The sequence below is a fragment of the Panthera uncia genome, chromosome D4 (genome assembly GCF_023721935.1).
Source record: "Panthera uncia isolate 11264 chromosome D4, Puncia_PCG_1.0, whole genome shotgun sequence".
In the NCBI taxonomy this organism is placed as follows: Eukaryota; Metazoa; Chordata; class Mammalia; order Carnivora; family Felidae; genus Panthera; species Panthera uncia.
In genome coordinates this window covers 55,329,084-55,342,304 of record NC_064807.1, presented here as the reverse complement: position 1 = coordinate 55,342,304, position 13,221 = coordinate 55,329,084, and the positions used below count along the sequence as shown (strand labels likewise).

Sequence of the window (13,221 nt, the reverse complement as noted above, 5' to 3'; positions counted from 1 at the left end):
TTAGGATATATTTAGAAAATATGTGGAGAACTTTTTTCTGATTTTTATATAAAATAGTATTTTATTATAGCAGTAGGTTAAGAATAAGCTATTAATTTTTATAAAAGTATTTAAATGCATAGTTGTATATTTTATTTTAAAAACAAATATACTGGGGCACTTGGGTGGCTCTGTCACTTAAGGGCCTGACTCTTGATTTTGGCTCACATCATGATCTCATGGTTGGTGACATCAAGCCCTGCATGGGTCTCTGCACTGTTGATAGCATGGAGCCTGCTTGGGATTTTCTCTCTCTGCCACTTTTGTATTCTTTGGGTAAATACCCAATAACAGAATTATTGAATCATATGGTAATTCTATTCTTAATTTTTTGAGGAACCTCTGTATTGTTTTCTACAGTTTTCTAGCAGTTTGCATCTCCATCAACAGCACACAGTTCTTTTTCTCCACATCCTCACCAAAACTTATTATGTTTTTTATTTTAGCTATTCTGACAGGTGTGAACTGATAATCTCATTGATATGAGATGGTTTTGATTTGCATTTCCTTGATGATGAGTGATACTGAATTTTTTCATGTGTCTGTTGGCCATCTGTATGTCTTTTTTGGAGAAATGTCTACTCATGTCTTCTGCCCGTTATTTAATTGGGTTATTTGGTTTTGGGGTGTAGAATTGTATGAGTTATTTATGTATTTTGCATACTAACCCCTTCTCTTATTCAGTAGGTTGTCTTTTTGTTTTGCTGATTGTTTCCTTTGCTGTGCAGAAGCTTTATATTTTGATGTAGTCCCAATAGTTTATTTTTGCTTTTATTTCCCTTGCTATAGGAGACATATCTAGAAAAAATCTTCAAGCTTTTTTATTACATGAAGCCCACAGGATTCCTGGTTCTTCTTTTAATGGTGAGGCCTCCATGCTCTGCCTTTCTGTTGGAAAACCCTGTAAGGGTAAGAAACAAGAGAACATTACAGGGGAATACTCCCAGAAGATGTCTCTGATCTTGGATTCCTTCTGTTTTACCAAAGGAAAATTCAAACAGGTTAGCCTCTGACATGAAGAGACCTAGGCATAAGTCCACAGCAGCATGTAAGTACACTGAGAAACCTGCATAAAAATAGACCATCTCAGGCACTCAGAACTTAAACTTCAGGCTTGGATTAAGCTCCTAGACACATTAGGGAGACAACCAACAATTATTCTATTTTACATGGAAATGCTAATTTCACTTGCAAAAGAGAAGTACTAAAATAGTATTATGATTATAATAGTAGAAATGTAGGAGTATGAGATTTGTAATGTTATAGACAAATTAAGCATGAAATGCAAATACCACAGTAGAGTGGGCTGGGTATCCAGATTTCAGCTGAAATTCTCTGAAAGGGTTACAATGGCTAGCTAGTTCTACTGATTAAAGGGCCCTAGAGTAGAGTGTTAGGAGAAGGAAGAAGTATAAAGAGAGGATATAGACAAAAGTTAAAGTGGCCTTAATGTTTTTGACCTCTTCTTAGCTCTTCTCAGGAGGCTGTTCATAGATTTGAATATTTATAGTTGTGTATTCTCTTACTGGAGTATGGGTACATGAGAGCTAATTTAATAACTGTTACTTATAAGACTGCCACTTATGATGACTGTGAGTGGTAGCTTGAAGACTGTTGTAGTGTTCTTGGGCTTATATACCAAAATACAATAGACTGGCTGGCTTATAAACAACAGAAATTTATTTCTCACAGTTCTGGAGGTTGGAAAGTCCAGGATTAAAGTGCCTGTAGATTCATTGTCTTGTGGGTAAGGGGCATTAAGGAATCTACTCCTGAAATCATTGCTTTACTGTATGCTAACTAATTTGGATATAAATTTTAAAAAATAAAAAATAAAGAAAAAAAGATTTAAAAACAAACAAAAAAAAAAAAGGAATTCTTGGCTGCATATTTTTCTGATTCAGCACAGTGAATATATCCTGCCACTCCTGTCTGGCCTGCCAAGTTTCTGTGGATAGGTCTGCTGCAAACCTGATCTGTCTTCCCTTGTAGGTTAGGGGCTTTTTTCCCTTGCTGCTTTCATGATTCTCTCCTTGCCTGAGTATTTTGTGAATTTGACTATGATATCCCTTGTTGATGGTCAGTTTTTGTTGAATCTAATGGGGTCCTCTGTGCTTCCTGGGTTTTGATGTCTGTGTCTTTCCCCAGGTTAGGAAAGTTTTCTGCTATGATTTGCTCACATAACCCTTCTAACCCTTTTTCTCTTCCTCTTCTGGGACCCCGGTGATTGTGATGGTGTTCCTTTTTAATGAGTCACTGATTTCTCTGATTCTTAAATTGTGCTCTTTTGCCTTAATCTCCCTCTTTTTTTCTGCTTCATTTTTCTCTATAGATTTGTCCTGTATATAGCTGATTCTCTGTTCTGCCTCATCCATCCTTGCTGCCGTGGCATCCATCCATAATTGCAGCTCAGTTATAGCATTTTTAATTTCATTCTATTTTTTACTTCTTTTATCTCTGCAGGAAGGGATTCTAATCTATTTTCGACTCCAACTAGTATTCTTATTATTGTGATTCTAAATTCTGGTTCAGACATCTTGCTAGTATCTGTGTTGGTTAAATCCCTGGCTGTCGTTTCTTCGTGCTCTTTCTTTTGGGGTGAATTCCTTTGTTTTGTCATTTTGAAGGGAGAAAAGGAATTAATGAGGTAGAAAAATTAAAATAAAAAACAATTAAAAATTTAAAATATTAAAATTACAAAATTAAACACACACACAAACAAAAAAATCAGATAAATGATGCTAGATCCTAGGTATGTTTTGGTCTGGGTGTTGAAAGTGGTTTGACAGAAGAGAAAAAAAGGGGAAAAAAAGGAAATCTTTTGGGAATTTGAAAAAAATGAATACAGTGAAGTAGACTAAAATGAGATGATGGGAGTAAAATGGAATTTGAAAAAAATTACACAAAAGTAAAGAATATAGTAGAAAAAAGTAAAGAAAAATATTTTTAATATAAGTTATAATAAAAATGATTTTTTTCTCTTTCTGTATTCAAGAAAAAGAAAAGAAATGAAAAAGAAAAAAGAGAAAAAAAGAAATCATTTGAAAATTTGAAAAAGTGAATACAGTGAATACACTGTAGTAGACTAAAACAAAATGATGGAAGTAAAATAGAATTTGAAAAAATTTACAGAAAAGGAAAAAATATAGTAAGAAAGTAAAGAAAAATATTTTTAATAGAAATTTAAAGTAAAAATGAAGTTTTTCTTTCTGAGTTCAAGAAAAAGAAAAGAAACAAAAAAAAAAGAAAAAAGGAAATCGTTTGAAAAGGTGGATACACTGAAGTAGACTAAAATAAAATGATGGAAGTAAGAATTAGAAAAAATTTACACAAAAGTAAAAAATATAGTAAAAAATTAAAAATATGTTTAATAAAAATTGAAAATAAAAATGAATTTTTTCTTTCTGTATTCAAGAACAGTGTAAAAGAGAAAAAAAAGAAAGAATATTGAATAGATGGACCTGCTAACAGATTGAAATAGGACTGAAATTACTTTGTTTTCCCCTAGAAGTCAGACTATGTAGCGCTTTGTAGTCCATAAACTAAGTAGGTGGTGAGACTTGTGTTCCTCAAAAGCGAGGTTGGCCCAGTTGGGCAGGGCTCAGTGTAAGAACTCCGTTCTCCACTAGATGGCGCTGCTAGCCTACTGGGGTGGATTGTTACAGTGCTCGTAGTTGTGTATACTCATGCGTAGGAGCGGTGAAAATGGCATCACCCAGCTACCCAGGCGCTAGTATCGGAATTCTGTTCTCCCAGATCAGCAATCCCGCACCATCCTCTGTCTTCAGCTCTTGTCCGCTCCCTGCTTGTTCACTGTCAGTGACCAGGCCCCAGGAAGTACCTCTCTCCCAAGTTTTGTTTCAGATGTGGCTGTTTTCCCTGGCCCCTTACTTCTGAAGGACTGTGGCTTTGACCTGTTCTGCCCCTCTGTGGGAGAGTCTCACTGAGCAATGGCCGAATGAGCAATGGCCGAATGTCAGCTGCATCCAGGAATGCTTGCTGGACTCTGGTGCTGCCGGTGCCCCAAGATTGCAGCCAGGTGCCAGCCCGCCCCAGAAAAAGTTCATGAGATAGTGTAGCAGCAGCTTTTCAGAGATTATGGAAAATCACAACACACATCTGGCACCAGGCTTCACCCTTAATGACCTTGTCCCAGCACCACCAAATGTGGCCGTTTTCTGGGGTCTGCTGGTACCAGGTGGCTTCAACCGTCTCTACCAAATGTCCTTCCAGCAGTGGAACCGCTTTTCCCCATGTGGCCTGAGAACCTCCCGAACCCCACTCTCTGTTCCTGGGGATTCGCCCTTCCCACCAGAGCACCTCCAGGTATGGAGCTGCAGAGTTGCAGACTTTGCATTCCCCTTGTTTACAGTCTTAATGGAATTTAAACCCTCTCCTTTCTCCCTTTTTAGTTTAGTCCCTGTGGCTGTTTCCAATTTTCCACTTTCTCTCCAGCTGCTTTTGGGAAGGGGTGCTTTTCCCATATTCTCCCCACCCTCCCCCCTCCCAGTCTCCGTCCTCTCTCCGCCTGCAAAAGTGGCTCCCTGCCTGCCCCTGGCTTCTCGCTCCCCAAGTTCGGCTCTCCCGCCGCATATCTGCTGAATTCTGTGGTTCAGGTTGTGCAGATTGTTGTGTTAATCCTCCAATCAGTTTTCTAGGTGTGTAGGATGGTTTAGTGTTGGTCTGGCTGTATTTCATGGAAGGGAGCCACACAAAAAGCTTCCATGCTGTTCCCCCATCTTGGCTCCTCGTACCCTATTGGAAATTTTTTGATTATTGATTCAGTCTCCTTGCTGATAATTGCTTTGTTGAAATTTTCTATTTCTTCTTCACTTTTGATAGGTTATGTTTCTAGCAATTTATCCATTTCTTCTAGATTGTCTAATTTGCTGAAATATATAGTTTTTCATAAAATTCTCTTACAATTGTTTGTATTTATGTGGTGTTGTTATTTCTCTTTCATTTATGATTTTGTTTACTCGAGTCCTCTCTTTCTCCCTCCCTCCTTCTTTTTATGAGTCTGGCTAGAGGTTTATCAGTTCTGTTGATCTTTTCAAAGAATTAGCTCCTGGTTTCATTGATATCTTCTATTGTTTTTTGTTTGTTTGCTTCCATATCATTTATTTCTGCTCCACTCTTTATTATTTCCTTCTTTCTGCTGTTTTGGGGATTTGTATATTTTTTTATTTTATCTTATTTTTTTAAATATTTATTCATATTTGAGAGACAGAGAGAGACAGAGCATTAGCAGGAGAGGGGCAGAGAGAGAGGGAGACACAGAATCTGAAGCAGGCTCCAGGCTCTGAGCTTTCAGCACAGAGTCCAACATGGGGCTTGAACTTACAAACCTTGAGATCATGATCTGAGCCATAGTTGGACACCCCACTGACTGAGCCACCCAGGCACCCCTGGGATTTGTTTGTTGTTCTTCCTAGCTTCTTTAGGTGGAAGGTTACATTGTTTGAGATTTTTCTTGCTTGAAGTAGGCCTGGATTGCTATAAACTTCCCTCCTAGAGCTATTTTTGTTGCATCCCAAAGGTTTTGGACCGTTGTGTTTCCTTTTCATTTGCCTCCATGTAATTTTTCATTTCTTCTTTGATTTTTTGGTTAACCCATTCATTGTTTAGTAGCATGTTATTTAATCTCCATCTATTTGTGCTCTTTTCTTACTTTTTCTTGTTGACTTCTAGTTTCATAGCATTGTAGTCAGAAAAGATGCATGGTATGACTTCAATCTTTTTTTGAATCTGTTGAGACTTGTTTTGTGGCCTAACATGTGATCTATTCTGACAAATGTTCAGTGTGCACTTGAAAAGAATGTGTATTCTGCTGCTTTAGGATGGAATATTCCAAATATATGTGTTAAATACATCTAATCCAGTGTGTCATTAAAAGCCACTGTTTCCTTGTTGATTTTGTTTAAATGATCTGTCCATTGATGTAAGTGGGGTGTTAAAGTCCCCTACTATTACTGTATTGCAGTCAATTAGTTCCTTTATGTTTATTATTAACTGTTTTATGTATTTGGGTATCCCCATATTGGGTTCATAAATATTTACAATTGTTGTATCTTCTTGTTGGATTGTCCCCTTTATTATTATACAGTGTCCTCCTTTGTCTTTTTTTTTTTTACAGACTTTGTTTTAAAGTCTATTTTGTCTGATATAATTACTGCTGTTTCAGCTTTTTTGACATCAGTTTGCATGACGGATGTTTCTCTGTCTTCTCACTTTCAATCTGCAGGTGTCTTTAAGTCTAAATGAGTCTTGTAAGCATCATATAGATCGGTCTTGTGTTTTCATCCACTCTGTCACCCTATGCTTTTTAACTGGAGCATTTAGTCCACTTACATTCAAAGTAATTATTGATTAAAATGTATTTCTTGCCATTTTGTTACCTGTTTGGTGGTGGTTTTTGTAATTTTTTTCAGATCCTTTGTTCTCCTTCTGTCTTTCATGGTCTGCTGGTTTTCTTTAGTGATATATTTGGATTCCTTACTCTTTAGTTTTTGCATGTCTATTACTGTTTTTTTATTCGTGGTTACCATTCAGTTTATACATAACAAATTCTGCATATAGGTGTCTTTTCTAAGTTGATGGTCACTTAATTTAGAACTTATTCTTTACTTCTCTCCCCTCCATGTTTCAGATTATTTGGTCTATTTTATATCCTTTTATTTTGTGCTTCTCTTGACTAATTTTTGCAAATATAACTTATTTTTTTTTTTGCTTTTGCGCCTCCTATTTTTATTACTCTTATGGTTTTTGTTTTCCACTCACAGAGTCCTTTTTTTAATTTTAAAGATGTATTTTATATTTTTTTCCAAATTTTTATTTAAATTCTAGTTAGTTAAAAAAAAAAGGTTAGAGTGGGAGAGAGCCAAAGCATAAGAGACTCTTAAAAACAGAACTGAGGGCTGATGGGGGATGGGAGGGAGGGGAGGGTGGGTGATAGGCACTGAGGAGGGCACCTGTTGGGATGAGCACTGGGTGTTGTATGGAAACCAATTTGACAATAAATTTCATATATTTAAAAATAAAATAAATGAAAAAAATAAATTCTAGTTAGTTAAATACAGTGAAATACTGGTTTCAGGAGTAGAATTCAGTGATTCATCAATTACATACAACACCCCGTGCTCATTGTAACAAGTGCCTGCCTTGATATCCATCACCCATTAGCCCATCCCCCACCCACCTCCCTCCATCAACCCTCAGTTTGTTCCATATTTTTTTTTTCAACGTTTTTTTTTTTTATTTTTTTTTAATTTTTGGGACAGAGAGAGACAGAGCATGAACGGGGGAGGGGCAGAGAGAGAGGGAGACACAGAATCGGAAACAGGCTCCAGGCTCCGAGCCATCAGCCCAGAGCCTGACGCGGGGCTCGAACTCACGGACCGCAAGATCGTGACCTGGCTGAAGTCGGACGCTTAACCCACTGCGCCACCCAGGCACCCCTGTTCCATATTTTAAAGGTCTCTCTCGTTTCACTCTCAAAGAGTTCCTTTTATTTATTTATTTATTTATTTATTTATTTATTTATTTTTAAATATGAATTTATTGTCACATTGGTTTCCATACAACACCCAGTGCTCATTCCAACAGCTTCCCTCCTCAGTGCCCATCACCCATCCTACCCTCCCTCCCAACCCCATTCAATCCTCAGTTTGTTCTCAGTTTTTAAGAGTCTCTTATGCTTTGGCTCCCTCCCTCTTCAACTTTTTTTTTTCCTTCCTCCTCCCTCATGGGTTTCTGTTAAGTTTCTCAGGATCCACATAAGAGTGAAAACATATGGTATCTGTCTTTCTCCATTTCCACCCACATTGCTACAAAAGGCCATATTTCATTCTTTCTCATTGCCAAGTAGTATTCCATTATGTATATAAACCACAATTTCTTTATCCATTCATCAGTTGATGGACATTTTAGGCTCTTTCCATAATTCGGCTATTGTTGAAAGTGCTGCTGTAAACATTGGGGTACAAGTGCCCCTATGCATCAGTACTCCTGTATCCCTTGGGTAAATTCCTAGCAGTGCTATTGCCGGGTCATAGGGTAGATCTATTTTTAATTTTTTGAGGAACCTCCACACTGTTTTCCAGAGTGGCTGCACCAGTTTGCATTCCCACCAACAGTGCAAGAGGGTTCCCGTTTCTCCACATCCTCTCCAGCATCTATAGTCTCCTGATTTGTTCATTTTGGCCACTCTGACTGGCGTGAGGTGATATCTGAGTGTGGTTTTGATTTGTATTTCCCTGATGAGGAGTGATGTTGAGCATCTTTTCATGTGCCTGTTGGCCATCTGGATGTCTTCTTTAGAGAAGTGTGTAATCATGTTTTCTGCCATTTTTCACTGGACTATTCGTTTTTTGGGTGTGGAGTTTGGTGAGTTCTTCATAGATTTTGGATACTAGCCCTTTGTCCAATATGTCGTTTGCAAATATCTTTTCCCATTCTGTCGGTTGCCTTTTAGTTTTGTTGGTTGTTTCCTTTGCAGAACAGAAGATTTTTATCTTCATGAGGTCCCAATAGTTCATTTTTGCTTTTAATTCCCTTGCCTTTGGGGATGTGTCAAGTAAGAGATTGCTGCAGCTGAGGTCAGAGAGGTTTTTTCCTGCTTTCTCCTCTAGGGTTTGGATGGTTTCCTGTCTCACATTCAGGTCCTTTATCCATTTTGAGGTTTTTTTTGTCAATGGTGTAAGAAGGTGGTCTAGTTTCGTCTTCCTGCATGTTCCTGTCCAGTTCTCCCAGCACCATTTGTTAAAGAGACTGTCCTTTTTGCATTGGATATTCTTTCCTGCTTTGTCAAAGATTAGTTGGCCATACTTTTGTGGATCTAGTTCTGGGGTTTCTATTCTATTCCATTGGTCTGTGTGTCTGTTTTTGTGCCAATACCATGCTGTCTTGATGATTACAGCTTTGTAGTAGAGGCTAAAGTCCGGGATTGTGATGCCTCCTGCTTTGGTCTTCTTCTTCAAAACTACTTTGGCTATTCAGGGCCTTTTGTGGTTCCATACAAATTTTAGGATTGCTTGTTCTAGCTTCGAGAAGAATGCTGGTGCAATTTTGATTGGGATTGCATTGAATGTGTAGATAGCTTTGGATAGCATTTTAACAATACTATTGTTTGGGTAGTATTTTAAAATACAAACATTTTAACAATATTTATTCTTCCAGTCCATGAGCACGGAATGTTTTTCCATTTCTTTATATCTTCTTCAATTTCCTTCATAAGCTTTCTATAGTTTTCAGCATACAGATCTTTTACATCTTTGGTTAGGTTTACTCGTAGGTATTTTATGCTTCTTGGTGCAGTTGTGAATGGGATCAGTTTCTTTATTTGTCTTTCTGTTGCTTCATTATTAGTGTATAAGAATGCAACTGATTTCTGTACATTGATTTTGTATCCTGTGACTTTGCTGAATTCATGTATCAGTTCTAGCAGACTTTTGGTAGAGTCTGTTGGGCTTTCCATGTATAATATCATGTCATCTGCAAAAAGTGAAAGCTCAACTTCATCTTTGCCAATTTTGATGCCTTTGATTTCCTTTTGTTGTCTGATTGCTGATGCTAGAACTTCCAACACTATGTTAAACAACAGCGGTGAGAGTGGACATCCCTGTCGTGTTCCTGAACTTAGGGGGAAAGCTCTCAGTTTTTCCCCATTGAGGATGATGTTAGCTGTGGGCTTTTCATAAATGGCTTTTATGATGTTTAAGTATGTTCCCTCCATCCCAACTTTCTCGAGGGTTTTTATTAAGAAAGAATGCTGAATCTTGTCAAATGCTTTTTCTGCATCAGTTGACAGGATCATATGGTTCTTTTCTTTTCTTTTCTTAATGTGATGTATCACATTGATTGATTTGCGAATGTTGAACCAACCCTGCAGCCCAGGAATGAATCCCACTTGATCATGGTGTATAATTCTTTTTATATGCTGTTGAATTCAATTTGCTAGTATCTTATTGAGAATTTTTGCATCCATATTCATCAGGGATATTGGCCTGTAGTTCTCTTTTTTTTGCTGGGTCTCTGTCTGGTTTAGGAATCAAAGTAATGCTGGCTTCATAGAATGAGTCTGGAAGTTTTCCTTCCCTTTCTATTTTTTGGAATAGCATGAAAGGATAGGTATTATCTCTGCTTTAAATGTCTGGTAGAATTCCCCTGGGAAGCCATCTGGTCCTGGACTCTTATCTGTTGGGAGATTTTTGATGACTGATTCAATTTCTTCGCTGGCTATGGGTCTGTTCAAGTTTTCTATTTCTTCCTGTTTGAGTTTTGGAAGTGTGTGGGTGCTTAGGAATTTGTCCATTACTTCCAGGTTGTCCAGTTTGTTGGCATATAATTTTCATAGTATTCCCTGATAATTGCTTGTATTTCTGAGGGATTGGTTATAATAATTCCATTTTCATTCATGATTTTATCTACTTGGGTCATCTCCCTTTTCTTTTTGAGAAGCCTGGCTAGAGGTTTGTCAATTTTGTTTATTTTTTCAAAAAACCAACTCTTGGTTTCGTTGATCTGCTCTACCGTTTTTTTAGATTCTATATTGTTTATTTCTGCTCTGATCTTTATTATTTCTCTTCTTCTGCTGGGTTTGGGGTGTCTTTGCTGTTCTGCTTCTATTTCCTTTAGGTGTGCTGTCAGATTTTGTATTTGGGATTTTTCTTGTTTCTTGAGATAGGCCTGGATTGCAATGTATTTTCCTCTCAGGACTGCCTTCGCTGCATCCCAAAACGTTTGGATTGTTGTATTTTCATTTTCGTTTGTTTCCATATATTGTTTAATTTCTTCTCTAACTGCCTGGTTGACCCATTCATTCTTTAGTAGGGTGTTCTTTAGCCTCCATGCTTTTGGAGGTTTTCCAGACTTTTCCCATGGTTGATTTCAAGCTTCATAGCACTGTGGTCTGAAAGTATGCATAGTATGATCTCAATTCTTGTATACTTATGAAGGGCTGTTTTGTGACCCAGTATGTGATCTATCTTGGAGAATGTTCCATGTGCACTCGAGAAGAAAGTATATTCTGTTGCTTTGGGATGCAGAGTTCTAAATATGTCTGTCAAGTCCACATGATCCAATGTATCATTCAGGGCCCTTGTTTCTTTATTGACCGTGTGTCTAGATGATCTATCCATTTCTGTAAGTGGAGTGTTAGAGTCCCCTGCAGTTACCACATTCTTATCAATAAGGTTGCTTATATTTTTGATTAATTGTTTTATATATTTGGGGGCTCCCGTATTCGGCGCATAGACATTTATAATTGTTAGCTCTTCCTGATGGATAGATCCTGTTAATTATTATATAAGGCCCTTCTTCATCTCTTGTTACAGCCTTTAATTTAAAGTCTAGTTTGTCTGATATAAGTATGGCTACTCCAGCTTTCTTTTGACTTCCAGTAGCATGACAGATAATCCTCCATCCCCTCACTTTCAATCTGAAGGTGTCCTCAGGTCTAAAATGAGTCTCTTGTAGACAGAAAATAGATGGGCCTTGTTTTTTATCCATTCTGATACCCTATGTCTTTTGGTTGGCACATTTAGTCCACTTATATTCAGTGTTACTATTGAAAGGTATGGGCTTAGAGTCATTGTGCTGTCTGTAGGTTTCATGCTTGTAGTGATGTCTCTGGTACTTTGTGGTCCTTGCAACATTTCACTCACAGAATCCCCCTTAGGATCTCTTGTAGGGCTGGTTTAGTGGTGATGAATTCCTTCAGTTTTTGTTTGTTTGGGAAAACCTTTATCTCTCCTTCTATTCTGAACTACAGACATGTTGGATAAAGGATTCCCAGCTGCATAGTTTTTCTGTTCCTCACATTGAAGATTTCCTGCCATTCCTTTCTGGCCTGCCAAGTTTCAGTAGATAGGTCTGCCACTAGTCTTATGGGTCTACCTTTGTAAGTTAGAGCGTGTTTATCCCTAGCTGCTTTCAGAATTTTCTCTTTATCCTTGTATTTTGCCAGTTTCACTATGATATGTCGTGCAGAAGATCGATTCAAGTTACGTCTGAAGGGAGTTCTCTGTGCCTCTTGGATTTCAATGCATTTTTCCTTCCCCAGATCAGGGAAGTTCTCAGCTATGATTTGTTCAAGTATACCTTCAGCCCCTTTCTCTCTCTTCTTCTTCTTCTGGAATTCCTATGATACGGATATTGTTCTGTTTGATTGCATCACTTAGTTCTCTAATTCTCCCCTCATACTCCCTGGATTTTTTTTTTTATCTCTCTTTTTCTCAGCTTCCTCTTTTTCCATAATTTTATCTTCTAATTCACCTATTCTCTCCTCTGCCTCTTCAATCCGAGCTGTGGTCGCCTCCATTTTATTTTGCACCCCATTTATAGCATTTTTTAGCTCCTCATGACTGTTTGTTAGTCCCTTGATCTCTGTAGCAATAGATTCTCTGCTGTCCTCTATACTATTTTCAAGCCCAGCGATTATTTTTATGACTATTATTTTAAATTCATGTTCTGTTATATTGCTTAAATCGTTTTTGATCAATTCATTAGCTCTTGCTACTTCCTGGAGTTTCTTTTGAGGAGAATTCTTCCATTTTGTCATTTTGGATAGTCTCTGGAGTGGCGCGGAACTGCAGGGCACTTCCCCTGTGCCACCACAGTCGGACCTGACGTCTGTCCCCAGCCCACTGCTGGGGCCACAGTCAGACTGGTGTGTACCTTATCTTCCCCTCTCCCAGGGGCAGGGCTCACTGTGGAGTGGTGTGGCCCCTGTCTGGGATACTTGCACACTGCCAGGCTTGTGGTGCTGCTTCGATGGGATCTGGCATATTAGCCGGGGTGGATCCGCAAGGTGCACAGGGACGCGAGATGCAGGCTTAGTTCACTTTGCCCTCGGTGGTCCTCTGTGGGAGGGGCCCTGCAGCACCGGGAGGCAGATCTGTCAGAGGGATGGATCCATACAAGCACAGTGTTGGGTGTTTGCGTGGTGCAAGCAAGTTCAGTGACGGGAACTGGTTCCCTTTGGAATTTTGGCTGGGGGATGGGAGAGGGAGATGGCGCTTGCCAGCGCCTTTGTTCCCTTGCCGAGCTGAGCTCTGTCTTCTGGGGCTCAACAACTCTCTCTCCCGGTGTCCTCTCGCCCTCCCGCTCTCCGAGCAGAGCTGTTGACTTTTAACATTCTAGATGTTAAGTCCCACTGACTGTCAGAACTCACGGAGTCCGGCC

At 38.7% G+C, this 13,221-nt stretch overlaps 1 protein-coding gene across 1 annotated transcript in view; it reads right to left on the bottom strand.

Annotated features, from left to right (window-relative positions):
- Positions 1–236: 236 nt before the first annotated feature.
- Positions 237–13,221, bottom strand: part of LOC125920949 (uncharacterized) — a 132,917-nt gene continuing 119,932 nt past the window's right edge. Inside the window, exon 4 of the mRNA XM_049628209.1 lies at positions 237–940. Coding sequence (XP_049484166.1) covers positions 898–940 — 43 coding nt within the window. The 3' untranslated portion in view covers positions 237–897. The remainder of the gene's footprint in view (positions 941–13,221) is intronic.